At 48.0% G+C, this 27,837-nt stretch overlaps 1 protein-coding gene across 1 annotated transcript in view; it reads left to right on the forward strand.

The window, feature by feature from the left end:
• Positions 1 to 26,621, forward strand: part of RNASET2 (ribonuclease T2) — a 30,306-nt gene extending 3,685 nt beyond the window's left edge. The window contains 7 exon segments of the mRNA NM_001266725.1: positions 5,700 to 5,755; positions 7,872 to 7,929; positions 12,234 to 12,304; positions 16,963 to 17,076; positions 22,185 to 22,230; positions 24,927 to 25,001; positions 26,348 to 26,621. Of these exon segments, the coding sequence (NP_001253654.1) occupies positions 5,700 to 5,755; positions 7,872 to 7,929; positions 12,234 to 12,304; positions 16,963 to 17,076; positions 22,185 to 22,230; positions 24,927 to 25,001; positions 26,348 to 26,551 (624 nt within the window). The 3' untranslated portion in view covers positions 26,552 to 26,621.
• Positions 26,622 to 27,837: the final 1,216 nt, after the last annotated feature.

Here is a 27,837-nt window from a genome sequence, read left to right on the forward strand (position 1 = left end):
GGGCCCTGGGGCCTGGGGAGCCCTGTGAAGAGAGGTTTGCGTGCATGTGCCCGTCCAGGGCACCCACGCTGCTGGTGCAGGAGGTGGGCACTGCTCTGGTGGGTGGGCGGTGTCTCCTGCAGAGACTGCCCCAGGAGGGCTGTGTGTGAGCTTCCCAGGGCTGCTGTAACAAAGTGCCACAAGCTGGGTGGCTAAGAGCCTCAGGAATTTATTCTCACAGTTCTGAAAGGGGAAGTCTCAGCCTAGGGGTCAGAAGGGTTGGTTCCTCCTGGAGGGCTCTGAGAGAGTTTGTTCTGTTTCTCTGCTAGCTTCTAGTAAGGACCCGTGGTCCTCTGCGTTCCTGGGTGACCCATTACCCCAATCTCTGCCTCTCCTTCACAGTGTGCTCTCCACTTTGTGTCTCTGTGTCTCTTCTGATGAAGACACCAGTAATTGGATTTAGGGCCCACCCTAATCTGGTATCACCTCATCTTAACTTGATGACATCTGCAAAGACCCTGTGTCTGTGTCCACACATGTTCACACATGTTCACACATCATGTCCACACATGTTCACACATCATGTTCACACATCATGTCCACACATGTTCACACATCATGTTCACACATCATGTCCACACATGTTCACACATCATGTTCACACATCATGTTCACACATGTTCACACATCATGTTCACACATCATGTTCACACATCATGTTCACACATGTTCACACATCATGTTCACACATCATGTTCACACATCATGTTCACACATGTTCACACATCATGTTCACACATCATGTTCACACATGTTCACACATCATGTTCACAGATGGGAGGAGGGGTTAGGACGGGGATATATCTTTTGGGAGGACACAGTTCAACCCACAGCAAGTCTCAGTTCGACTCCTCCCTCTGTGGGTGGCAAGCCACCAAGGTGCCAAGGCAAGAGACCGAGGGCACAAGCTGTTCCAGTATAATAAAGAAAATATATAAAACAAGAAGAGCTATACTATAAATAGATTATAGATATGATGATATATGAATATTATTAATCATCAGTTTGTAGCATTACTCTTTATTCCAATATTATAAAAATCCTTTTTTTTTTTTTTTTTTTTGAGACGGAGTCTCGCTCTGTCGCCCAGGCTGGAGTGCAATGGCCGGATCTCAGCTCACTGCAAGCTCCGCCTCCCGGGTTCCCGCCATTCTCCTGCCTCAGCCTCCTGAGTAGTTGGGACTACAGGTGCCCGCCACCTCGCCTGGCTAGTTTTTGTATTTTTTAGTAGAGACGGGGTTTCACCGTGTTAGCCAGGATGGTCTCGATCTCCTGACCTCGTGATCCGCCCGTCTCGGCCTCCCAAAGTGCTGGGATTACAGGCTTGAGCCACCGCGCCCGGCCAATAATAACCCTTGCTCTACAATTATAACCTAGGAAAAACCAGGCCATACAGAGATAGGAGCTGAAGGGGCACCGTGAGAAGTGACCAGAAGACAAGTGTGAGCCTCTGTCGTGCCCATACATGGCCACTAGATGGCTCCTTGGTCTAGCGGTAACGCCAGTGCCTGGGAAGGAAACCCTTACTTAGCAGACCTTGGTCTAGCCGTAGCGTCAGTGCCTAGGGAAGGCACCCATTACTTAGCAGACTGGGAAAGGGAGTCTCCCTTTCCCGGGGGGACTTAGAGAAGACTCTGCTCCACCACCTCTTGTGGAAGGCCTGACATCAGTCAGGCCTGCCCACAGCCATCCGAAGGCCTAACCATCTCCCCATGATGCTGTGCTTCAGTGGTCACACCCCTGTTTCACTTTCATGTTCCATCCTGTACACCTGGCTCTCCCTTCTAAATAGCAGTAGCAGAATTAGTGAAAGCACTAAAAGTCTTTGAAGACGAAATAATGGCGTAAGGTGTCCTCTCTCTCTCTCTCTCAAACAGGGAAGGGCCCCCCCGTCCAGTGGACACGTGACTCACATGACCTTATCAATCATTGGAGATGACTCACACTCCTTACCCTGCCCCTTTTGCCTTGTATCCAATAAATAACAGCTCAGCCAGGCATTCGGGACCACTGCTGGTCTCCACGTCTTGGTGGTAGTGGTTCCCCGGGCCCAGCTGTCTTTTCTTCTATCTTTTTGTCTTGTGTCTTTATTTCTACAATCTCTCACCTCTGCACATGAGGAGAAAAACCCACAGACCCTGTAGGGCTGGTCCCTACATCCCTCCATGTATTGGACATTATTGAACATCTTATTAACATGTCCTGTGAGTGAAGAGGACCCAAGAGCATCCCTGCCTCCTTTTGCTGTGCTTGGCACCCATGGCACCCACAGCCCTCCAGGCTGGCCCCTCTTCATCTGGCTCTGTTTTGCTCCATGCCCCACATCCCTTCAATGTCCCATCAGTGTCCGGGCCCTTCTCCTTGGAGCACCCAGAGCCAGGACGCTGCCTGGATCTGCCCCTCAGGGCCTGCCCTGCTCAGTGTATCAAGCCGACCCTGGTGTGCCTCGCACACTTCTACAGTGTTTCATCGTATTGCTGAGCTAGCTCCACATTCTGTCAGGAGCACGCAGGCTTTATGTTTTGCCTCTAGCACTGAGCGTTAATGATTTTCTCTTCTACTTCCTCACTGATTTTTCTGATGACAAATGAAAATGAAATTTTGCTTATCTGGCTCAAATTATGCTCTTGCTCATTTCTATACATGAGATTGCCCCGTTTTCAGTTTTGCGGACTTAACATTGCGCTCCTGGTGCTGTTTCCTTGCCTTGGGGTAGGGGCAGTGGACAGGAGGAGCCGGAAGCTGCTTGGCACCAACTTTCAGTTGTTGGGAGTGTGGCTGGCGTTCTGAGATATAGTGAGGGATTCCTGGAGTCCTTGGTTCCTACGGAAGGAAGGACCACCAAGGACCATGGAGGAGGAGCTTGAACTTAAGCACTGTCTTTGACCCACACTGAAGGATCTGCCTCCAGGGCCTGAGACCCAGCTGCTCTGCATTCGGGGAGGCACTTACATGACAAAATGTGGGTGTGTCCCTGCACACTAATGTAAATATGCATGGAGGCACATCTTTGCCTTGAGGCTTTAGAAAAAGATTTTTTAAAAATCTGTAGCAAAATGTCCTTGTTAGGGAGTGTATTTCCTACCAGGCAGCCATGGTGAAGGGTTCTGTTTCAGCCCAGGTGTCCTCCTAGGCAGTGAGGGCCGTCCCTGGTGCCCTGTCTGATGAGATGCTTGTGTCAAAGGTGCTTGGTCTGTCTGGGGTTCCCAGTGTCCTGGGCTCTCCCACAGCTCCACGCAGGCAGGCCTGGGAACCGAGTGCTGTGCAGAGCCCTCAGAGCCCCGTGTGGTGCAGGCTTTGCTCTCCGCAGTGCCCCCAGGAAAGGAGCCCAGCTTCTGGCTTTGAACTGGGTTCCCTGAGGGATGGGGTTGGGCGGCAGAGGTGAAGTTACAGGTTTTGGCGTCTGACCCTCTTCCTCTAGCACTGAGCAGTAAGGACTTTCTGTTCTACTTCCTCAACTGATTTTTCTGTTGACAAATGAAAATGCAGTTTCGCTTATCTGGCTCAAATTATGCCCTTGATCATTTCTTTTTTTTTTTTTTTTTTTTTTTTGAGAAGGAGTCTCGGTCTATCGCCCAGGCTGGAGTGCAATGGTGCGATCTCGGCTCACTGCAACCGCCGCCTCCTGGGTTCAAGCCATTCTCCTGCCTCAGCCTCCTAAGTAGCTGGAACTATAGGAGCCCACCACCATGCCCAACTAATTTTTGTATTTTTATTTTTTTTTATTTTATTTTATTTTATTTTTTTTTTTTTTTGAGACGGAGTCTCACGCTGTTGCCCAGGCTGGAGTGCAGTGGCGCGATCTCGGCTCACTGCAAGCTCCGCCTCCCGGGTTCCCGCCATTCTCCTGCCTCAGCCTCCTGAGTAGCTGGGACTACAGGCGCCCGCCACCGCGCCCGGCTAATTTTTTGTATTTTTAGTAGAGACGGGGTTTCACTGTGGTCTCGATCTCCTGACCTTGTGATCCGCCCGCCTCGGCCTCCCAAAGTGCTGGGATTACAGGCTTGAGCCACCGCGCCCGGCCTTTTTGTATTTTTAGTAGAGACAGGGTTTCATTATGTCAGCGAGGCTGGTCTTGAACTCCTGACCTCAAGTGATCCACCTGCCTTGGCCTTTTAAAGTGCTAGGATTATAGGCCTGCGCCATTGCGCCCAGCCCAGTCTTGCTCATTTCTAATACTAGAGATTGCTCTGTTTCCAGGCATTTTGCCGCTCAGACGTTCAGTAGCTGACACCTCTCAGCTGAACCAGACTCCCCCTCCTTTCCAGATCAACCGTGAGCTGAAGCTGCCTCCCACAAAAGGCAAATTCGGGGAAAGCGCTGGGCGGGATGGACCCTGGTGCCCGGGCGGGTCCTCTGGGCTCAGACTTATGCTTTCCTTTGCTGCCCCCACTGTGTTGGGCCAGGCATGCCCTGTGCTTCATCTGCTTCCATAGCCCACATATATTTCCAGATGACTGTTTTGGAAAAACTCCATTTTAGCTAAACAATTTGAAGGTACTTAAAAAATGCTAAGCTGAGATTTTTTTTCTCTATTGTTTTATCTTTATGATGGTGATTAAGGATATACTCCTTACCTTTTTATTTTTCTGGCTCCAAATTTTTTGATACTTATTATTTCACTAATCTATTTAGACTTGGTACCTGAACAAGTATTAGTTTAGCAGGATACTCTCAGCCTTTTGTCCTTAAACATGTATTTTCGGGTGTGTGTTAAGTAAATTATCTCTGGGCAAATGAGAGTGTTCCCATCAGATTGGCTTAACAAAAACAGCTTTTTTTTTTTTTTTTTTAAGATGGAGTCTCACTCTGTCGCCAGCCTGGAGTGCAGTGGCACAATCTCGGCTCACTGCAAGCTCCGCCTTCCTGGTTCAAACGATTCTCCTGCCTCAGCCTCCTGAGTAGCTGGGATTACAGGCGCGTGCCACCATGCCCAGCTAATTTTTGTACTTTTAGTAGAGACAGGATTTCACAGGTTGGCCAGGATGGTCTCGATCTCCTGACTTCGTGATCTGCCCAACACCTCCCAAAGTGCTGAGATTACAGGCATGAGCCACCGTACCCAGTCTTTTTTTTTTTTTTTTTTTTTTTTGAGACACAGTTTTGTTCTTGTCACCTAGGCTGGAGTGCAATGGCGTGATCTCGGTTCACTGAGTTCAAGCAGTTCTCCTGCCTCAGCCTCCAGAGTAACAGGGACGACAAGCGCCTGCCACCACACCCGGCCAATTTTGTGTTTTCAGTAGAGATGAGGTTTCACCACGTTGGCCAGGCTGGTCTAGAACTCCTGACCTCAGTTGAACCACCCGCCTTGGCCTCCCAAAGTGTTGGGATTACAGGCGTGAACCACTGTGCTCGGCTCGTAAAAGCACCTGTTTCTGTTAAGTCAAATATTTGAGGAATGGCTTAACAAAAATGGCTGTTTCTATTAAGTCAGTTGTTTGAGGATTGGCTTAGAACATCCAGCCCTAGAGTAGCTTCCTCATGGATGTGTTGTTGTAAGCAATTTATTATGAACTAACACTGGTTTTAGCTTGTGTTATTAGCACAGTACCTGTATCTCATTGGCATATGTTGCAACTAGTTGCTAAATGTATTTTAATAGGGTTCTAAGTGTATTTTAATAAAGAACCAATCATTTTCTTTTTATATTTTCTCCCTAGAAAATTCAAAACGACTGTAGAGACCCTCCGGATTACTGGACAATACATGGACTATGGCAAGTGTCTCACACAATTAAATCTTAGGCAGAAGAGGCTCTCTGACTGGGAACCCTAGCTTGAATGTATTTATTCTTGTTTATTTTTAGGAGTTTATCCAACAGACCAGATTCTTTTTTTTTTTTTTTTTGAGACGGAGTCTCGCTGTCTGTTGCCCAGGCTGGAGTGCAGTGGCCGCAATCTCGGCTCACTGCAAGCTCCGCCTCCCGGGTTCACGCCATTCTCCGGCCTCAGCCTCCCGAGTAGCTGGGACTACAGGCGCCCGCCACTGCGCCCGGCTAATTTTTTGTATTTTTAGTAGAGACGGGGTTTCACCATGGTCTCGATCTCCTGACCTTGTGATCCGCCCGCCTCGGCCTTCCAAAGTGCTGGGATTACAGGCGTGAGCCACCGCGCCCGGCCCAGATTCTTATTTAAAAATATCTTTAGTCTTTCTAGCAGAACACTGATTCTCTTGTTCTTTAATTCTGTCTTCATATAACAATAACACTTTTTTTTTTTTTTTGAGATGGAGTCTTACTCTGTTGCCCAGGCTGGAGTACAGTGGCACGATCTCGGCTCACTGCAATCTCCGCCTCCCAGGTTCAAGTGATTCTCCTGCTCCAGCCTCCCAAGTAGCTGGAATTACAGGTGTGCCCCACCACACCCAGCTAATTTTTGTATTTTTTAGTAGAGACAGGATTTCACCATGTTTGTCAGGCTGGTCTTGAACTCCTGACCTCAGGTGATCCGCCTGCCTTGGCCTCCCAAAGTGCTGGGATTATATGTGTGAGCCACTGCGCCCGGCCAGTAACACTTTTTAAAATAGTGTTCACAGATTCTCGGTACATGTTAGGGTCACTACATTTTAATTTTCTCATTTTGTTCTTCTCTTGGGATTCATTATAAATAACTGCATGAAAATACATAAATGTGTGTATCTCTCTTGTACACATTTCGGAGACACTCAAATTTATTTTTCTGGTTTTGTCTGCCTTTAGTTAATTCTTTTCTATTGAACATGGACATACTTGTGACGTTGAACTGGGCGCATGAATCGCCCCATCTGAAGGACCGGTTTTGTCCTGCTGCCTCGATGCCGGGATTGAAAAGGGCCCTTTTAGCTTTATTGGTGCCTCCTGGTTCCTTAGGAAGAGGGATTGGTGGAAAACAAGTTAAATTGGAATTTAGCTACTGGGGTTTCACTTTCTTCTCAGGCTGCTCAGATGACCTTGACTTCCTGTCTCTGGGGCTCCTGGCTTTCCTAGACTTTGCATGGTGTCCTCTCCCCTGCTGTTGCCAACTGCACTGGTTGTGTCTCTGCTCGTCATGGCCGTTTCATTTCTGAGGCTGGAAGGAAGCTTTGCAATGCCGTCCAGTCCAGTGCATGGAATCAGGCGGGTTTCAGATGCTGGTCCAGCTGTTGACCCTGAAGACACGCTCCTCCCTCCCTGGCCTCTTTGGGGCTCTGAGGGGTCGGGGTCTTAGGAAGTTGGTGACCTGTGGAGTAAGCAGCAGTCAAGAGTCAGAGGTGATATGTCCAGAATTAGATGTGTGAGGATGGAGTTAAAGTTCTAGACAGTGTAAGTGCGTTTGCTACTAAAAATGAAATGAAAATCCTGCTAGCTGATCTTCTGTCATACGCTAGGTACTTTCTGACAAACATGTTACATTTGTCATCTCCTGAAGTCCTCCTCACCATTGAAAGGAACAGACTCTCACTGTTCTCATGCTGGATCTGTGGCATGGAGATTGGCCAGGGGTCAGCTGACTTAGGTCCCGGTGCTAGGGAACAGCAGAGGTTGCTATCAACCCAGTCAGGGCTGACCCCAGAGCCCCCGCTCCTAGGTGCTACTAGGCCATCCATTGCGCTTCCTTTACTAAGCAGCAGCCTGTTTACATTACTCCTGGATGCTCTTAACACAATTTCTTTTCTCTTCTAAAGAAATCTGAACTCTGACTACTCTTACCTGCGTCGTCTTTCTTAAGCGTCCTGCATGGGATAAGGAATTCCCAATTAGAATTTCTCTTTTTATGCTTTGCAGACTTTAATGAAAGTGTTTTCTAAGGTCATGTAGAAGCCACCCCAACCAAGACTCATATTTCTTATTTTCTCTTTTAAATTTGAATTTCCAGGCCTGATAAAAGTGAAGGATGTAACAGATCGTGGCCCTTCAATTTAGAAGAGATTAAGGTATTGATTTTTAATTATATTTCTACTGCAGAGTGTTGACCTAGATTAACTCTTTTCTTCACACGTGTATCTTCAAAGTCATCTTTAAAATTATGGGGTCATGAATGTATTCACCAGGATTGAGCCCTTGGTGCTGTTTTAGTAAGTATTGCTATCTCAACCCCACAAATTACACCAACTGACCTTTCCCCTCTCCTTCCCTCCCCTCCCCTGCCTTGTACCCAAGCCACTGCATGAGGGGCCTGAGCGAGGGGCTCCAACCAGAGCAAGCCCTGACACTCCCCCGTGCCAACCTTGTGCAGATCCTGACGCTCGCCTGCCAGCCCTACCTCGTCCCAGGTCCCAGGACTCCTGGGTCGGATGGCTCACGTGGGAATCCGGTTGGTGTGCTGTATTGCCAGGCATTTCCAGACAGCTGAGGCTCAGAGAGCACAGGCCTGGGGCTGTCCTATCTGGTGGACGGGTTTCTGAGCAGGGTGGACATGCTGGGCCTTTCCAGTACAAGAGCTTGATTAAAGAAAGCTCACAGGGTGGGAATTTATTAGAGATACTAGCAGAGGCGTTCCTTTGAGATACCCGTACCTCATATGGCATACGGAGTCTTCACTCGTATGCACGCCCTCATCTTTCCTTAGGGGTGCCAGCAGTTCCTGTGTGTAACCAGTATATGTCAGGGTAACTGGTCCTGGACCCAGGGAGGCAGTGGTAACTGGGGCCTTCTTTAAAATATGCAGTAGAATGGAAGGATTTGTGGAAGTTGTGGGTCCTTCCTAGGAATGCTACATTTCCCAAGGTCATTAGTTGCAAATCCATCACGAGTTCTTTTTTTTTTTTTTTTTTTTTGAGTTAGAGTTTCGCTCTTGTTGCCCAGGCTGGAGTGCAATGGCACAATCTTGGCTTACAGCAACCTCCGCCTCCCAGATTCAAGTGATTCTCCTGCCTCAGCCTCCTGAGTAGCTAGAATTACAGGCATGTGCCACCACACCCAGCTAATTTTGTATTCTTAGTAGAGACAGGGTTTCTCCATGTTGGTCAGGCTGGTCTCGAACTCCCAATCTCAGGTGATCTACCCACCTTGGCCTCCCAAAGTGCTGGGATTACAGGTGTGAGCCACCGCACCCAGCCCACAAATTCTAATCCGTATGGAATTGTTTTCTTTTTCCTCCCCATGAAGACCTTCAGTGGGATAAGCCAAGAGGCTGGGGACTGCCACGAGACTTAGAAGGGACACCCCAGAGCCTGGTGCTGTCTCTAGCTCCTCACGAAGACTCTCCTCCTCTCCTCCAGGACCCACTGCAGGGAATGGGCTCTGGGGAGGCGTGATGAAGAGGCCACTTCAGGATATGTTGAGTTTGAAGTGCCCTTGAGACCTCCAGGTGGTGACATAGAGGATCTTCAGGGTCAGAGGAAAGGTGGCTTTAGGCACAATTAGCATGAGGATGGTGAATCAAAATGACAGGTGTAGGGATGTACATGGGTCTGTGGACATGGGTGGATGAGGGGCCAGGGCTGACAGGTGTGGGTGTGGGTGGGTGAGGGGGCAGGACTGACGGGTGTGGACCTGGGTAGGTGAGGGAGCAGGGCTGACAGGTGTGGGTGTGGGTGGGTGAAGGGGCAGGGCTGACAGGTGTGGGTGTGGGTAGGTGAGGGAGCAGGGCTGACAGGTGTGGGTGTGGGTGGGTGAAGGGGCAGGGCTGATAAGTGTGGACATGGGTAGGTGAGGGGGCAGGGCTGACAGGTGTGGGTGTGGGTGGGTGAGGGGGCAGGACTGACGGGTGTGGACCTGGGTAGGTGAGGGAGCAGGGCTGACAGGTGTGGGTGTGGGTGGGTGAAGGGGCAGGGCTGACAGGTGTGGGTGTGGGTAGGTGAGGGAGCAGGGCTGACAGGTGTGGGTGTGGGTGGGTGAAGGGGCAGGGCTGATAAGTGTGGACATGGGTAGGTGAGGGGGCAGGGCTGACAGGTGTGGGTGTGGGTAGGTGAGGGAGCAGGGCTGACAGGTGTGGGTGTGGGTAGGTGAGGGAGCAGGGCTGATAGGTGTGGATGTGGGTGGGTGAAGGGGCAGGGCTGACAGGTGTGGGTATGGATGGGTGAGGGGGCAGGGCTGACAGGTGTGGATGTGGGTGGGTGAAGGGGCAGGGCTGATAAGTGTGGACATGGGTAGGTGAGGGGACAGGGCTGACAGATGTGGGTGTGGGTGGGTGAGGGGGCAGGGCTGACAGATGTGGGTGTGGGTGGGTGAGGGGGCAGGGCTGACAGGTGTGGGTATGGATGGGTGAGGGGGCAGGGCTGACAGGTGTGGGTGTGGGTGGGTGAAAGGGCAGGGCTGACGGGTGTGGGTGGGTGAGGGGGCAGGGCTGACAGGTGTGGAGGTGGGTGGGTGAGGGGGCAGGACTGACAGGTGTGGACCTGGGTAGGTGAGGGAGCAGGGCTGATAGGTGTGGATGTGGGTGGGTGAAGGGGCAGGGCTGATAAGTGTGGACATGGGTAGGTGAGGGGGCAGGGCTGACAGATGTGGGTGGGCTAAGGGGACAGCACTGACAGGTGTGGGCCTGGTGGGCAGAGGGGCAGTGCTGGTGGAACCCCGTGATAACAGCCAGGTGAAAAGGGGCATGTGTGCCTGCAACCGGGAAAGGCGGAAACTCAGGAGAGGAGAGATTCGTGCAGAGGCCCCATGGGACTGCATATCCCCGGGGCATCCAGGACAGGAAGGCTGAAACACCTTTTGGGTGGGGTCGGCGGGTCATGGGTCTGTGGTGGCCTGAGCCGCCGCTCCTCAGAGTAGTCCTGGCTTCCTCGTTGTGTAGCGGTAGGTCCAACTTTGCATTGTCCCAAACGGAAGTAACCCAGTTTGCACAATCATCGTGGCCTAGATCATCCCGAGGGCTGATGGGGCTGAAGCCAGCATGGTGGGGCAGGAGAGGTGGGGTGGGGGCTGCAGGGGGTCAGACCTGCGCCCACACGGGCAGGGGCTGTGGGGTGGGGGCCGCGTTACAAATGGGCTGAGGAAAAAACCCTTATATAGGGTGCTGGAAAACAGGAGAAAGGGAAGAAAAATGAAGTTATCTGAAGTTTGTTATTGGGTTTTTTTGGTGTAGAGGGTGTGTAGAAATTGAAAAGTAAACTCCAGTTCTGTTGAATTTAGCATGACCGGCGCAGTGTGGAGCCCAGGCTGCCCAGCTCACACAAGCTCTTCTCTGGGAAAAGAAGAGCTTGTCCTTTGTTTGTTTGTTTTAATTGATGGTTTATTGTTTGTTTTTTAAGACGGAGTCTCACTCTGTCACCAGGCTGGAGTGCCCTGGCTCGATCTCGGCTCACTGCAATCTCTGAGTCCCTGGTTCAGGTGATTCTCCTGCCTCAGCCTCCCGAGTAGCTGGGATTACAGGCATGTGCCACCATACCCAGCTAATTTTTGTGTTTTTGGTAGAGACGGGGTTTCACCAGGTTGACCAGGATGATCTTGATCTCCTGACTTCCTGATCCGCCTGCATCAGCCTCCCAAGGTGCTGGGATTACAGGCGTGAGCCACCGCGTCCGGCTGATGTTTTTAGAACAGTTTTAGGTTTACAGAAAAATTGGATGGAGATTATAGACAGTTCACTCCCTTCCCCCTCAAATCTCCCAATCATTAACATCTTCTATAGTGTGTTACATTTGTTACAATTAATGAACTGATACTGATACTTTATTATTAAATAAAGTTTAGCGTTAACATTAGGGTTTAGTCCTGTGTTGTGCAGTTGTGTGGCTTTGGACAAATGCAGGAGAACAAGTCCCACCCAGTGCAGTGCAGAGCAGCCCCTGGCCTCAGACCCCCTGAGCCATACCTCCCTTTCTTTCCTCCCCTTGAACCCTTAGCAACCGCAAATCTCATTTCTGTCTCTTAAGACTCCCTTTTCCAAATTGTCACATCATCGGAATCATACAGTATGGAGCCTCTGCAGATTGGCCTCTTTCACTAGCAATATATGTTTACAGTTCCTCCAATGGCTTTTCATGGCTTGATAGTTCATTGGTTTTTGTTGCTGCGAATATTCCATTGTTTGGATGTACACTTTATCCCTTCACCTGTAAGAGCTTGTATTTTCGTGTGCAGTTTTATGATTACTCAAATTGCACTTGTAGCTATATCTTAAACACTTTGTACAAAATAAGTATAGGGTTATTTTACTCACCCAAGTATTGTTAATTAGCAGAGCTCAATTCTTTGAATGTGTCAGTTTATCAAATTTACCTTCTGGGTTTGGAGTTGATTATTAAGATCCTGCATAGACTTCTTTTATTTATTTTTTTATTTTAATGCATAGGATCTTTTGCCAGAAATGAAGGCATACTGGCCTGATGTAATTCACTCGTTTCCCAATCGCAGCCGCTTCTGGTAAGTCCCAGCCTCTGATTGCTGTCTTGATTGCTGTCTGAGCGGGTGTGGGGAGCGTGATGAATCGCTCTAAGTGGAAACTGTGTGGGAAGCAAGATAACAGAATTTGTCTTATGGGGCTGAGCAGTTTGAACAACCTTTTATGAGATATGATTCTGTTATGGCATTTTTGGTTCCTTTCTCCATTGTATAAAAAAATGAAAGCAAGTGGAATTTACCTTATAAGCCTGTTTTCTAACCTATGTGATATTTATTACTTTGCTTGAAAACTTTTCTCAGCCAGTCACAATGGCTCATGCCTGTAATCCTGGCACTTTGGGAGGCTGAGGTGGGTGGATTGCTTGAGTCCAGGAGTTCGAGACCAGCCTGGTAATATGACAAAATGCCGTCTCTACCCAAAATTTAAAAAGTCAGGCAGATGTGGTATTGTGTGTCTGTGGTCCCAGGAGCTCAAGGTTGCAATGAGCTGTGATCAGCTGGGGTGATAATCAGCCTGGGTGACGGGGGGGTGAGACCCTGTCTCAAAAAAAAAAAAAAAAAGAAAGATACGAATTTTCCCTTCTGAGGCTCAACAAAGTCAAATGCTTGCATATCTAAGACTTAGTCTATATCAGACAGGAGAGAATATTTCTTAAGGAAATTGTGCTCCTGTCTTGAAGTACATGAAGAAAAAAGAGAACAGTCACAGTGGTTCACACCTGTAATCCCAGCACTCTGGAAGGCCAAGGCAGGTGGATCACTTGAGGTCAGGAGTTCAAGACCAGCCTGGCTAACGTGGCAAAACTCCATCTCTACTAAAAATACAAAATTTAGCTGGGCATGGTGGCGTACACTTGTAATCCCAGCTACTTGGGAGTCTGAGGCAAGAGAATCAATTGAACTCAGTAGGTGGAGGTTGCAGTGAGCCGAGATCACGCCACTGTACTCCAGCCCAGGTGACAGGGCAAGATTCCATCTCAAAAAAAAAGATGTCTTCTAAGATGATGATCTCATGCCTATGACTTAGGGAAGAGAGAAAGTGAGACTTAGCACGTGAGACTGAGAGTTCAGTCGGGGTGAAGTGCCTTTAAGTTCAGCCGAAGCTGAGCCTAAGACCTAAATGCCACATTGAATTCAAGGTAGCTTTTAAAATCATGGCTTTTGGCCGGGCGCGGTGGCTCAAGCCTGTAATCCCAGCACTTTGGGAGGCCGAGACGGGCAGATCATGAGGTCAGGAGATCGAGACCATCCTGGCTAATACGGTGAAACCCCGTCTCTACTAAAAAATACAAAAAAAACTAGCCGGGCGAAGTGGCGGGTGCCTGTAGTCCCAGCTACTCGGGAGGCTGAGGCAGGAGAATGGCGTGAACCCGAGAGGAGGAGCTTGCAGTGAGCTGAGATCCGGCCACTGCACTCCAGCCTGGGTGACAGAGCAAGACTCCATCTCAAAAAAAAAAAAAAAAAAATCATGGCTTTTTTAATAACATGAAGTGAATTCCTTTTATTAAGATTATGTTAACTGAAGGTAATTATTTTCTCCCACTTCAATGTTGCAATTTATAATTCAGATTACAACCCATCAAATTTTAGGTAGGAAGGTTAACCTAGTAATATTTTTGTGTGTAATTTTCAGGAAAGTTAAAGTTAAGTTTAGAAGAAAGCTTTTTAAAACAAAATGAAATGGAAGTGATGTCTGTCTTCCTGGTTCATCGGTGTGGCAGTGAAGTGGCCTTAGGATTCACGGACCCTCAATCTGTGCCTTGAATCGCCCTTGAGTACAGAGAACCACTCTTAATGAAAATTCGGATGGTGAATGGTTCAGGTCTCAGTCACCTGTTCTGCACAGCCTGTGTTCCAGAAAATTATTTCAAAATAATGGCCATGATAAGTTGAAATGGAAGAAGATAGGAAAAAAAATTGTATGTCACTTCACAGTGTACTTCAGATAATGAGTGTATGGTAACTGAGTTATATGAAAGAGAATTTTTCCAGTTGTTACAATGTTCCATGATAGAGTCTGTCAGACTAGCCAAATGGCTGAAAATAAATCAGCAAACATGCAAAGGCCTTCAGTGAGCTGGATCTTGAGCATTTAATCAAAACAGTGTGGGCAAAGTATGCATTTATTTTTGTGCTCTGATAAAGGCAAGATGACTTACTTTAAATTTTCAAGCTGATAGTTGAATTACACACTTTAAAAAACTGTCTGGTTCTAAATGAAAAGGATAAATCTCACACACAAATTAATATTTATATTTTTGAGTGCTCCTAAATACAAAAGATCAGGGAGGAGCTCCTGTCTGGGCTGTGTCACCCAGTCCTGTGCCTATCACTCAGGTCACCTGACTAACTCCATGGGGGTTGGCCTCTGGCTTCTCCACCTCTGCTCCTTGGGCAGAGGAAGGTGTCACAGCACTGCTGTGGAATGTGTCTTTGGGCATAACCGGCCCCAAGGATTGGCTGCCTCTTGTGGCCCAGCGGGCCAGGTGACAGTGGGTGGGTGAGCTCGGGACATCCGCTCCTGGCTGCATCTACGCTTGGTGGGTGAGTCAGGGTGTCTCTCAGCATAGAGGGCAACACGCTGAGTCACTTCGCATTGGTGACTGACCGTTTTGATGCTTAAAAAAGGTCCAGTTCCAAATGAAGTGTGAGTGAATGTCGTTGAGCTCCGTGAATATCAGTCTATTTCCAACATCTGTTGAGTTAAGCTTGCTCCAAGAATAATGATGGCTGACATTTGCAGTTTATTGTGAGCAAGGAACTGTTTTCATTCGTGTGGAAGGGCTCGGCACACCTCATCTCACCTGCAGAATTACCTCTGTTTTATAGCAACTAAGTCACCTGGAATTCAGGTTACATTTCTATTAGTTTAAAATCATCTCTCTTTTTCTACCCCATAGGACATAACAAGTTATCAGGTAATTCGCTCTGGAAAGTCTTCTAGATTAAGATAGTTACTCATCCACTTTTATCCTTCCTGTTTTCAACTTTTCATTGTTTTCTGTGACTTAAGTCGATAGGAATTATTTAAAACTAGTATTTTGGATGAATTTTGCCAATGAATTAATGCACATTTAGATTGTATTTTTAAGACTGCATATAAGTGCTTTATAAGTGGTTGCATGAATGTTATTTATTAAAACATCATGAATTCATCACTAATGAAGCTGAGGAAATCTGATTCCCATTTTGTCTTTTCATGCTAATGATGATAAACATCTGAATGACACGCTGGTCATTGTGAAGGTGGCTGTCAGTCTCGTTAGCAGTTGATTGGACGGCAGCCCAGTGCAGTGGGAAGGGTGCTGACCTTGGACTTGAGAGTGGCCTTCAAGGGCAGGCTCTGAGTGACCTTTCAGCAAGTCCCCTGGCCCTTCTGGGCTTCCGTTCCCTGTCTCTAAACTAGCAGTGATATTTTCGCCTTGCAGAGTTTTGAGAACCAAATGAAGAACGTGAAAGATTTTTGTAAGCCTGTAATCTGCAGTAAAATATCAGAAATCATTGTCGGTGACCACATGTTTCTGGAATACAAATTGCTGTTGATGTGCAGCCCTTTGGTTATGGGCTGTTCAGTTGTTCTTATTGTCCTCTATGTAGAATGGATGCTTGAACTATCATTTGTAGCAGCTGAAATGGAAAATGGGCCTGAGGTGTTTCCTGGTAATTAGCTGTCCTGCCTTTCCGTGGCTGGTTGCTTAGAAATGACAGTTTGTGCCACTCTGCGAAATTCCCTGGCTGCGAAGCACCCACTCGCTGCAGGAGACCACACGCTGCTTTGTGAATCAGTGGGGGGTTAGGGCAGCATCGTGTTCTTTTTTCTCAGCTTTGATTTGTTGTTAATTGAGCAAGCTGTAATTGTAGACGTGAACTGAAACTGATTATTTCATCGTGGGGGATTGAAATAATCGCCTATGTTGCATATAAGGAATTTTATCCTTCCTACTTTGTAAAAGAAATGACATGCCTACTGCACGGGAATAGTCTGTGCTAAGAGAAAACATGCTTGAGCATTTTTATTAGGAATCAGTTTCATCACCTTTTTTTTTTTTTTTTTTTTTTGAGACGGAATTTCTCTCTTGCCCAGGCTATAGTGCAATGGCATGATCTCGGCTCACTGCAACCTCTGTCTCCCCGGTTCAAGCGAATCTCCTCCTCAGCCTCCTGAGTAGCTGAGATTTCAGGCACCTGCTACCACACTCGGCTCATTTTTTTGTATTTTTAGTAGAGATGGGTTTCACCATGTTGGTCAGGCTGGTCTCAAACTCCTGATCTCAGGTGATCCACCCCCTTCAGCCTCCCAAACTGTTGGGATTACAGGTCTGAGCCATTGCGCCCAACCTGTTTCATTCCTTTTTTTTTTTTTTTTGAGATGGAGTCACTGTTTGTCGCCCAGGCTGGAGTGCAGTGGCCGGATCTCAGCTCACAAGCTCCGCCTCCCGAGTTTACGCCATTCTCCTGCCTCAGCCTCCCGAGCAGCTGGGACTAGAGGCGCCCGCCACCACACCCGGCTAGTTTTTTTACTTTTTAGTAGAGACGGGGTTTCACCGTGTTAGCCAGGATGGTCTCGATCTCCTGACCTCGTGATCCACCCGTTTCGGCCTCCCAAAGTGCTGGGATTACAGGATTGAGCCACCGCGCCTCATTACTTTTAAGTGGAGATTTTTTTCTAATCCTCACAGGAAGCATGAGTGGGAAAAGCATGGGACCTGTGCCGCCCAGGTGGACGCGCTCAACTCCCAGAAGAAGTACTTTGGCAGAAGCCTGGAACTCTACAGGGAGCTGGACCTCAACAGGTGGGTGCGCCCTTCCCCCTGCTGCTCTTCCCAGTGGGGATCCCTGCTGTCTCCCAAGCCTGACGGCTGGATCCAGGGAAATGAGTGTAGACCACGCTGCCCTCCAGCAGCTTCTGCATGTGCACTGTTTGGCCAGTGAGATCATTCCTGAGGAATGTTCTGTGCCTACCGAGCCTTTCCGGATCATTCTACACCATGATCACACAGAGTGGGTGCAGAGTATTGGGATGCCTGTCTGGGCACCATCTCATCATCAGAGTCTGCCGTAGGGAAAATGAGAACTCCAACCAGCGCGTGCCTTTCTCAGCCATGATTCCTGATAAAGGATGGTGCATTAACAGGTCGTTTCCTTTTCCCTAGAAAGACGGAACCTCAGAAAGTCTGTGGGTCTTTGTCACAGAGCTCCTGGAACAAGCAGGCAGGAAAGAGATGTTGGCCAGGGCTCTTTAAACCCCAGAAATGGGCCGGGCGCGGTGGCTCAAGCCTGTAATCCCAGCACTTTGGGAGGCCGAGACGGGTGGATCACGAGGTCAGGAGATCGAGACCATCCTGGCTAACACGGTGAAACCCCGTCTCTACTAAGAAATACAAAAAAAAAAACTAGCCGGGCGAGGTGGCGGGCGCCTGTAGTCCCAGCTACCTGGGAGGCTGAGGCCGGAGAATGGCGTGAACCCGGGAGGCGGAGCTTGCAGTGAGCTGAGATCCGGCCACTGATCTCAAAAAAGACTCCGTCTCAAAAAAAAAAAAAAAAAAACCCAGAAATGATCCAAACCTGCCTGAATCGTCCCTGCCTGCCCTCATCTCAGTTCTCGAGAAGGGGAATATGTTGTCACCACTTGAACCAGTGAACTTGTAAAACAAAGTGCCTCCCGAGGGCCACGCCCAGCCCACTCACTGTCCAAATCTGGTCGCTAGAGATCCAGGGTGTGCCCTTACCTCTCCGTCTGGACGTTTCAGTATGTCAGTGTCTTAGCTGTTCTCACTGACCTTCATCATAAGAGGTCATAATAAACCAGTGAAGTGCTAAAAAAACATGACAGGCGATTGCACAGCCTCTGTGTTGCTGCTTTTGCAATTTACGCAGCTTGTTTTAGAGCAATTCTCCTTCAAATCAGAATAATACCAGGAGCCTTTGCTAATCAGCTGTATTTAAGGTTTCTGAATTAAATCTGCTTAAAAGATGAATAAACCTCCATTGCTTATCTAGACATGTGCTTTACCTCAATGCACAAAATTGTCTCACACAGATGGTCTCCTGTGTCATCTGATGAAATGCGGTCTAACAGCTGCGACTTGGGTGGGATAGAGCTCAGGCGCTGATAGAAGAGGGGCTTGGCACGGTTAGCGGGGACCAAGATTACATCAAATAATGCCCTGTGAATAAGCTTTTTTAAAAATCACTTCCCAGAGCGCACGGCTTTAGGTGGGCCTTTTCATCCTGGTTCTGACACTAACTAGTTGTACAATTTGTGTATCTGACCTCTAGATCTTCTTTCCATGCTGTAAAATAAATAGATAGGTTGCCATCAACCCTGCAGTCTCTTCTAGCTCTTAAAATCTGCACTACCAAGTACATACGCTAAGAAATGTACACAGACCTCCACACTTTGATTTGTATATAGTTTGTGTATATAATTTGCTCTATATAATTTAATCTTAGGTTTTTAATAGAGGAAGCATTGCTTTCTTGCAGTAAGAGCAATATTTTAGGAAACATTTTCTCACCCAAAAAATGTAGCTAATTAGCTGTTCAAAAGTCATTGTGGGCCGAGTGTGGTGGCTCGTGCATATAATCCCAGCACTTTGGGAGGCTGAGGTGAGTAGATCACCTGAGGTGAGTTCAAAACCAGCTTGGCCAACATGGTGAAATCCCATCTCTACTGAAAATACAAAAATTAGCCGGGTGTGGTGGTGCATGCCTGTAATCCCAGCTACTCGGGAGGCTGAAGCAGGAGAACGACTTGAACCCAGGAGACATAGGTTGCAGTGAGCTGAGATCGTGCTATGGCACTACAGCCTGTGCAAACAAGAGTAAAACTGTCTCAAAAAAAAAAAAAAGTCATTATGACGGTTAACCAAGAGAGTGTCTTAGGTAGCTCCTGGAGCACAGGAGACTTACAATTAAAAAGAAAGTCTGTCATCGCTGAAAGACTGGAAGGGTAGGAACCACTTTGGAGATAACAAGAGAGATGCCCTCTGTTTCAAAATATGGGTCTTACGGTCCCGACCCTGCCGCGGAGTGCTGGTGCTTTCCAGGCTGACTCCATAAACCAGTTCATTTAATCAAACAGAGAAAGGAGGATAAATGGATACTGCCGAAAATTTTAAAATCAGTTTTCTAAATAATTCATCTCTGTATCCAACAAATAGCTTATTAAGTGGCTCCTACTTATACTTGTTGAAACTCAGTAGCTTTCCTGCTATGGTTTGGATGTGGTTGGTTTATCCCCACCAAATCTCATGTTGAAATTTGATCACCAGTGTGGAGGTGGGAGGTGTCTGAGTTGTGGGGAAGGATCCCTCATGAATAGATTAATGCCCTCTTGCAGGGGTGAGCGAGTTCCCACTCAGTGCCCCAAAGAGCTGGTTGTTCACAGGAGCCTGGCACCGCCCCCACCCCCTGGCTTCCTCTCTGGCCATGTGATCTCTGTACACACCAGCTCCCCTTTGCCTTCTGCCATGAGCGGAAGCTTCCTGAGGCCCTTGCCAGAAGCAGAATCTGGTTCCATGCTTCTTGGACAGCCTGCAGTCCCGTGAGCCAAATAAACCTCTCTTTTAAATAAATTACCAAGCCTCAGGTGTTCCTGTATAGCAACACTGGACAGACTAAGACACACACACACGAGACACGTGCAAAACTCTTAAGTCCTGGAGTCCCTGTGGGGATTCAGCAGGGCCCAGTGCTGCCCCGCCATTGATGTAGATGGGGATGATGGGTCCTGTATTCATTCATTCATTCATTCATTCATTCATTCATTCATTCAGTAAATGTTCACCGAGGGCCTGCGAGGGCAAAGCACTACTGAGAGTATGTTTGCTAGAACCTATAAAGAACAATTACAGGAAAATTATATTCTTAGTTTCTGCAAGGGAAATCTATAATTCTTAGTGCCTTAATTTTAATCTAAAAATAAAATTAAGAAGTCAAAATTTAAGACCCCTCATTTTTCCTCGTAAACTGGTATCACAAATTATCTTTTTCTCATAGGTTGGCTTTTCAAATTATCATAAACTGTAACAGGCCGGGCACAGTGGCTCATGCCTGTAATCCCAACACTTTGGGAGGCCAAGGCGGGTGGATCATGAGGTCAGGAGTTCACGACCAGCCTGGCCAACATGGTGAAACCCCATCTCTACTAGAAATACAAAAATTAGCTGGGCATGGTGGTGCACCTAATCCTAGCTACTCAGGAGGCTGAGGCAGGAGAATCTCTTGAAACCAAGAGGCAGAGGTTGCAGTGAGCCGAGATCACACCACTGCAGTCCAGCCTGGGCCACAGAGCAAGACTCTGTGTCAAAAAAAATAAAATACAATACAAAACTGTAACATTTTTTTCTTCACTTCATAGTATGAAGGCAGCAAACCTGAAAAACCACAAATCATCTTGACGCAAAGTTCTCAGGGTTCCCATAGACTCAGATGAGCTGATGGCACATCCTAGAGTACCCACAGATAAAGACCTGGGATGAGTGCCAAGCTCATCGGAACTCAGCAGAAAGCATGGTGCTGGGCTAGGTGCTGCATTCCCCCACATCTTTCTCTCTTTGCCTTACTCCCTTGATCACCCAGGTCAGGAGCATGGTACCCAATAGACATGTAACACGAGCCACAGATGTCATTTAAAATGTTCTAGTAGCATCATTAAAAGGAGCAAAAAGAAACAGTTTAAATTAATTTCAAAAATATTTTATTAAACTCAATATTCAAAAATAGGATCATTGAAACTTAGGATAAATATCAAAAAATTCATGAGCTAGTTTACTTTTTTTTTTTTTTGCTGCAAAGTCTGAAACCTGTTATTCATACAACACCAACAGCTAGGGTATGTGAGGTCCTGTGGGTTTGGGCCATGTCTGGGGCTGAAAGGACCCTGGCTTGGCATCTCAGTCCTTGTTCCAGGAACTCTGTGGCCAAGACAGTCTGACAATCAGTTAGTGCCCACAGAGGCTGTCAAAGTCCTTGTGTCCACTCTGTGATCATGATCTAGAATTTTCTACAAAGGCTTGAATATGGGGAACTAGGATATTCTTCTGGAATGATTCAGAATTTTTACAGTGTACCTTTATAATTTAATAAGTCAATTCTGTATATAGTAGTTTGGTAGGATTCTGTGTAGCAGTGCTTTAGGAGGCGATTGAAAGCTATAGGGACTTAACATATGGTTGTGTATTGCTTAGTGATGGGGTATAAAATTGTCATTATGTGAATATCTTGGAGTGCACTTACTTAGCTGATACAGCCCACGACACACCTATGCTTTGTGGTATAGCCTGTTGCTGTGAGGCTACAAACCTGTACAGCGTGTGACTGTACCGAGTACTGTAGGCACCTGTATGTAACACAGTGGTAAGAATTTGTGTATCTAAACATATCTCAACATAGAAAAGGCACAGTAGAAATATGATCATATGGGACCGCCCTCGTACCTGCAGCCCGTCACCGACTGAATGTCGAAATGTGGCGCATGACTGTGTTTGAAGATTTGACCAAATGCAGTTTACCAGGATAAGCCTGGAATCCAATTTCATTTGCTATCTTTTAAAGCAGGTGTGGCAAATGGGTGGTGCTCTGTGTGCCACCTCCACTTGGTGGTGGCCCCTGTGATCCCATGCTCAGAAGGAGTCAGGAACTGGAAAGGGTGTCTGGAGCAGTTAGTGTGTGTGCTGAGGGGTGGGAAGGTGGGGATTGGGAACCATCTATTTGCTGTCCATGTTGACACATTTGTTGCATAAAGTCATAGAAAACACTTTCCTTTAAGAGTGTCTTAATTTTTGCCATGAAATGTGATATCTGAAAAGAACAAGAAAGGAAAATGGACCTTCATTATACAGCTAACTTTTTTTTTTCTTTTTGAGATACAGCTAACTTTTTTAAATTTAAATTTTAGTGTGCTCCTAAAATTGGGGATAAAACCATCCATCAATTACTACCAAGTAAGTCTTGCTTTTGCTTCTTTTCTCATGTGTATCTCCTGGGGACCTCCAGCAGGGCCATTTCAGCCTCTGAGTCAGTGGACTGTAAAGTGACCCAATGCAAACTCCCTTCCTACTTAACCGTTATCATTTAAACAGATTTTATTTGCATTTTATTTTTCTGTGCATGTTGCGTATGAACTGAAGGCTTCTTAGACCAGTGATTTGGAAGCACAGATTCACGGCTCCTTTTGTGAGAAGCGTGTGCCCCAGGGTCTGGCAGAGCAGGTGGAGTCTGCAGTTTGAAGAGTCACATTCACTTTTGTAACATAGTCTTATGTTTGTGGTTTGTTTTATGATTAAAAAAAAAAAAAAACTATAGACATTTAAGCATGACAAGATGTTATTAGCTGGTAAGCATATACAAAAAGTTGTTTTTGGCCAGGTGTGGTGTAAATCCCAGGACCTTGGGAGGCTGAGGCTGGAGGATTGCTTGTGGCTAGAAGTTCAAGACCAGCCTGGGCAACAGAATGAGACCTCTACAAAGAAGTAAAAGCAACTGAGCATGATAGTATGTGTCTGTGGTCTCAGCTATTCAGGAGGCTGAGGTCAGAGGATTGCTTGAGCCTAGGAATTTGAGGCTGCAGTGAGCCATGATCGCCCCACTGCACTCCAGTCTGGGTGACAGCCAGATCACGTCTCTTAAAAGGAAAGAAAAAGTAGTTGTTTTCCACTCTTGGTTGCCTGTTTTTGTCAACAAAATTGTAATCCTTTATTACCTGGGGATGCTTGTGCTCCCATGATGTAGCTGCCGTAGAGACCCATGTGTTACTCACAAAGCCTGGGATATTTACAACGTGGACCTTTACGGAAAATGTTTGCAGACTCTTGCCTTAGAGAAATGTATCGGATTCTTTGAGATAGTTTTCGTATTTATCACATGTTGTAGATTTAGAAAAAGGTTGAAAGTCACTGATTTTAGCAGTTCTGGGGTGATGGCTGTATGTTGAACAATTATTTTGGTGCCTTGACAGTTGGAGAAATAAACTGGCAACAGTGTCTTTGCTCTCAGTGGTGTCTGCTTACCTGTGCAGCCATTTTTCCAGGGTGTGGGGAGCAGTGGACTTGAGGAGGGAGTCTGCCAGCCCTTTGCAGACTCCCCCACAACCCCAGCCCCGGGAAGCCGTAAGATGATTGCTTGCAGGGCCCTCACAGTCCTCACCCGGACTCATGTGCGAATAGATGAGGGGAATGTGCCTGCCATGTTTGCCCAGAACTTGGCGTTCAGGGAACTGATTCCAGTGGTGAAAGCCACAGCGACCACACACTTGCTGAGCTGCTTCCAGGTGCTAATGGCGTTTGATTGGGCATCAGAAACAGCACGGTGGATACTCAGAATTCTGTCCTTTGAAAGGAGTTTGATTTATCGTCAGGAGAGACTTTCTGCTTTTACATCCAGCATCCAGCCACTTGTCCACTCATCTGTTTTATGGGAAAATCAGGACTGTGGGAAAACCCAGGAGAGTTGCTGACCCAGACATTTCCTGGGAAATACGTTGCTGAGATGGAGGCCTGCAGCCTGCCCAGGCCCTGGGGGGAGTGGCTCAGTGGAGCAGAGCTGGGGGCTGGAAGATATGAGACCAGTTGCCACTTGAGGGGGATCGAGGGAGAGCAGGAAGTTTGGGAAGAGGCCAGGTGGGAGCCACAGACGTGAGGACCTCATCCTCCAGCAGCGCTGAGCTCTGAGCAGGCTGGGGTGTTTGCTTGTTGCTGTGGTTGCCTGGTGCTGGGGAGAGACTAGGGACAGAGACCCTCCAAGTAGGCCACATGGTGGGGGAGTCTTGGCCCATGGCCATGCAGCTGGAGAAGAAGCGATAGTGTGAAGGAGGCCAAGGCGTTGGGGCAGGAATGGCAGCCAGTAGCCAGGCGGTCAGTGGAGCAGGTGCTCAGGAGGTCACAGGAGAGCTTTCTGGAAGGAGTGGACAGTGTCTGCGCAGACAGGCAGGCAAGGGGCAAAAGGCATCTGCTGGAGCTGGTGACCCCAGCTCGGTGCCCCCCAAAGCCAGAGCACGAGGCTTAGAGGATGCAGGTGTCCTCCTAGGAGGTTTGACTCAGAAGGCACGAGGCAGAAGCAGTGGGAGAGGATTCCCTCAGTAGAGCGGGGAGGAGGCCTCTCGTCCGAGAGGAGGTTGGAGCACACGGGGGTCTAGGTTTGCAGTTTTGGGACTGGTACCTGAGGGCTCCCAGGGCCTGCCTTCTGTGAAGGAGAATGTGTCCGCCGTGGGAAGTGGGTCGGGAGAGAGGGAGACTTCAGAGTGGGCAGGGCTGAGAAAGCTTTGTGGGCCATGAAAGGCGGAGTAGGAGTTGGTGGATGAGGGTGGCTGTGGCAGGTGGCATTTCAGGTGAGACAGCTTGGGAGGGAGTGTGGGGCCCGGAAAGACACTGGGAGGAGGAGAGCTCCGCTCTCCAGAGAAACAGGAGTAGAGAGAAAACAGAGCTGCAGTGAGTAGCTTGTGGTCTGGGGATGAAGCCCAGGATGACAGCATCCTCTGCTTTGCTGGTGGGAATGGGAGCTTCATTCTCACACCTGTGCTGGCTTCTGTCCCTGCCAGCCAGGGTAGAGCAGGACCCTGCCACTGTTGCGCTTGGGATAGCCCAGAACTGTCAGATCTTTTCTGTTGAAGTTTAATTTCTAATACACTTGTATTTAATATCAGGTTGCAGATTTTAAAGATGCCCTCGCCAGAGTATATGGAGTGATACCCAAAATCCAGTGCCTTCCGCCAAGCCAGGTTAGACAGTTATGTTGTGTCTTCCTTTTTTTCTCAAGAAGACAGGTTCTAGTTTCCTGATGGCTTTGTCTTCACCATACAGTTCCCATGGGCAGACTTGTATTTGTGCATTTGTGTCTGTATATGTGGGCATGTGCTGTGTGTGTGCGTGAGTGTGTACCTGCATGTGTACATGTGCTGTGTGCACCTTTGTGAGTGTGTACATGCATGTGTGCATGTGCTGTGTGTGTGCATGGTCCTGTGCATCTGTGTGCATGTGCTGTGTGTGTGCATGGTCCTGTGCATCTGTGTGCATGTGCTGTGTGTGTGCATGGTCCTGTGCATCTGTGTGCATGTGCTGTGTGTGTGCATGGTCCTGTGCATCTGTGTGCATGTGCTGTGTGTGTATGTGTGCACGTATGGGCATGTTCTGCATGTGTGCACAGGCCTGCGCATCTGTGTATGTGGGTGTGCATGTATGTCTGTGGGAGCATGTGCTGTGTGTGTGCATGGTCCTGTGCATCTGTGTGTGCACGTATGTCTGTGGGAGCATGTGCTGTGTGAGCAGACGTGGTTCCTTGACAGCGTGTGAGGACAGGGTTGTATTCTTGCTTATCTTTAACAAGAATATACCTGTTCTTTTAGCAATAGGGTACTGTTGCCCTTTTGGCCTACAAAAGTCGTTTTTCCTCCTCAAATCTTTTTTTTTTTTTTTTTTTTTTTTTTGAGACGGAGTCTCGCTCTGTCGCCCAGGCTGGAGTGCAGTGGCCGGATCTCAGCTCACTGCAAGCTCCGCCTCCCAGGTTCACGCCATTCTCCCGCCTCAGCCTCCCGAGTAGCTGGGACTACAGGCGCCCACCACTTTGCCCGGCTAGTTTTTTGTATTTTTTAGTGGAGACGGGGTTTCACCGTGTTAGCCAGGATGGTCTCGATCTCCTGACCTCGTGATCCACCCGTCTCGGCCTCCCAAAGTGCTGGGATTACAGGCTTGAGCCACCGCGCCCGGCCTCCTCCTAATATCTTAATAGGTATGTTGAGTGCTGTTGTATCTGTGTCTTTGTTAATTTTCTCTAAGATAAAAGCAGAGGCTTTTCACCGGGGCTGCCAGGCTGGCCTCTGGTGGTGACCAGGAGATCCAAGCCCCAAGCCCAGCTCCACTGCCAACAGGCAAGTCGCCTAGAGCCACCCGCTCCAATTTAGTGCATGTCAGCCTTCTGCTAAATGAAGGGGTCTGTTCTTGGAAACTCGAACCTGTGGTGTGGAGCCTCTGCTTTTGTTATCTTCAAGTTCTGAAAGTTCATGATCATAAGACCTTGATGATAATCCAAGATCTGAATTCTAAAGTGTCTTTCATTGTTTATTTTTAGGATGAAGAAGTACAGACAGTTGGTCAGATAGAACTGTGCCTCACTAAGCAAGACCAGCAGCTGCAAAACTGCACTGAGCCGGGGGAGCAGCTGTCCCCCAAGCAGAAAGCCTGGCTGACAGATGGGGACACCGAGAGCCGGGGTCTGAGGGTCTGTGAAGATGGCCCAGTCTTCTATCCCCCACCTAAAAAGATAAAGCACTGATGCCCACGTTTTGGAAATATTCTGTTTTAAAAAGCAAGAGTAATTCACAAACTGCAGCTTTCTAAAAAACAACTCCAAAGTGAAGTTTCGTGTGTGCTTTTTCACAGCAAGCCTTTCTGTTTGCTTTGCTGTTTCCCTTCCATGCCTGTGAATTGGATGTTGTGGTCCATGTAGAGTGAGTGTGTGCAGCGTACATGGGGAGAGAGGAACTGTCTCACGCCTCAGTGGCTGTTTTGTCCTTTGGATAAAGCTCACAGATTGTTTTTTTTTTCTTCTTGATTAAGCTCTTCAGTGCCCTGGTAAATCAGGCAGGCATACTTGGAATTTGGACAGATGCCGCCAATTCAGGGGACTCTCTTGCTTGAGTTTACCCCTCAGAGCCTGTTGCCTTCTTGGCGCAGGGACCCCGTCCAGACGAAGAGCTCTGCGCATGGCAGGCGCCCATGCCGATGCCTGGTGGGCCCGGGCGGTGTCTGTAGCTCAGATTGGGTCTGTTCCATGTGGCCAGAGCCCCAGGACATCGTTCCTTAGCCAGCTGCTCCCTTGTTGCAATCCTTGTGTGGTCACGGGTGTGTCCTGGAACGGTGACTTTGCCCCTCCTGCCCTAGGAGATTTGGGTGTATTCACAGAGCAGCCAGCCCCTGTCTCCATCAGAGCAGTCTCTTCCGGGTTACTGGAAGGGCAGTTTCTGTCAGGCCTCACTTCCTTCTTATCAGAGGGTCCCTGCACTGACACGTATTTAGAAATGTACATGGAGCCCCCAGCAAAATGTGCCTCCGTCGTATGTTCCAGAACCAGAAGTGCCCTTTCCTTCTAGATATGTGATGACATGGCTCTCGTCAGGCAGACTGCTGTGCCCACGGTCTCGGCCTGCCGTGCAGGGATTTCGCTCGTGGAGTGAGGCGTCTGGGGGCTGTGCCGTGGGAACTTTCCATGTGTTGTTAAGACGACCTGTTGGCATTGTCTTCTCCCAGGTCTCCTGGCCTCTTCTCTCTTTAAATCCTTTTCTTTATCTTAATCATGCTAACATCCTATTTATGTTTTATGCAACACACATTTACAATAGAACTTACACTGTGCCAGGCATTGTGTTCAACACGTGAAATATTTAATCCCAAGAATAACCATATTGTCAACATAATTTACCAAAAAAGCCAGCTGTATCAATGCGTGTGAATATTTGGCTTTACTTGCCCATTTAAAGAAGAGATTTTCAAACTGGCTCAAGGCAAAACCTCGCTTCATGGTGTCTACAAGACAATCTGAAATGCAGAATGTTCAGAGAG

Source organism: Macaca mulatta, chromosome 4 (genome assembly GCF_049350105.2).
Source record: "Macaca mulatta isolate MMU2019108-1 chromosome 4, T2T-MMU8v2.0, whole genome shotgun sequence".
Lineage (NCBI taxonomy): Eukaryota > Metazoa > Chordata > Mammalia > Primates > Cercopithecidae > Macaca > Macaca mulatta.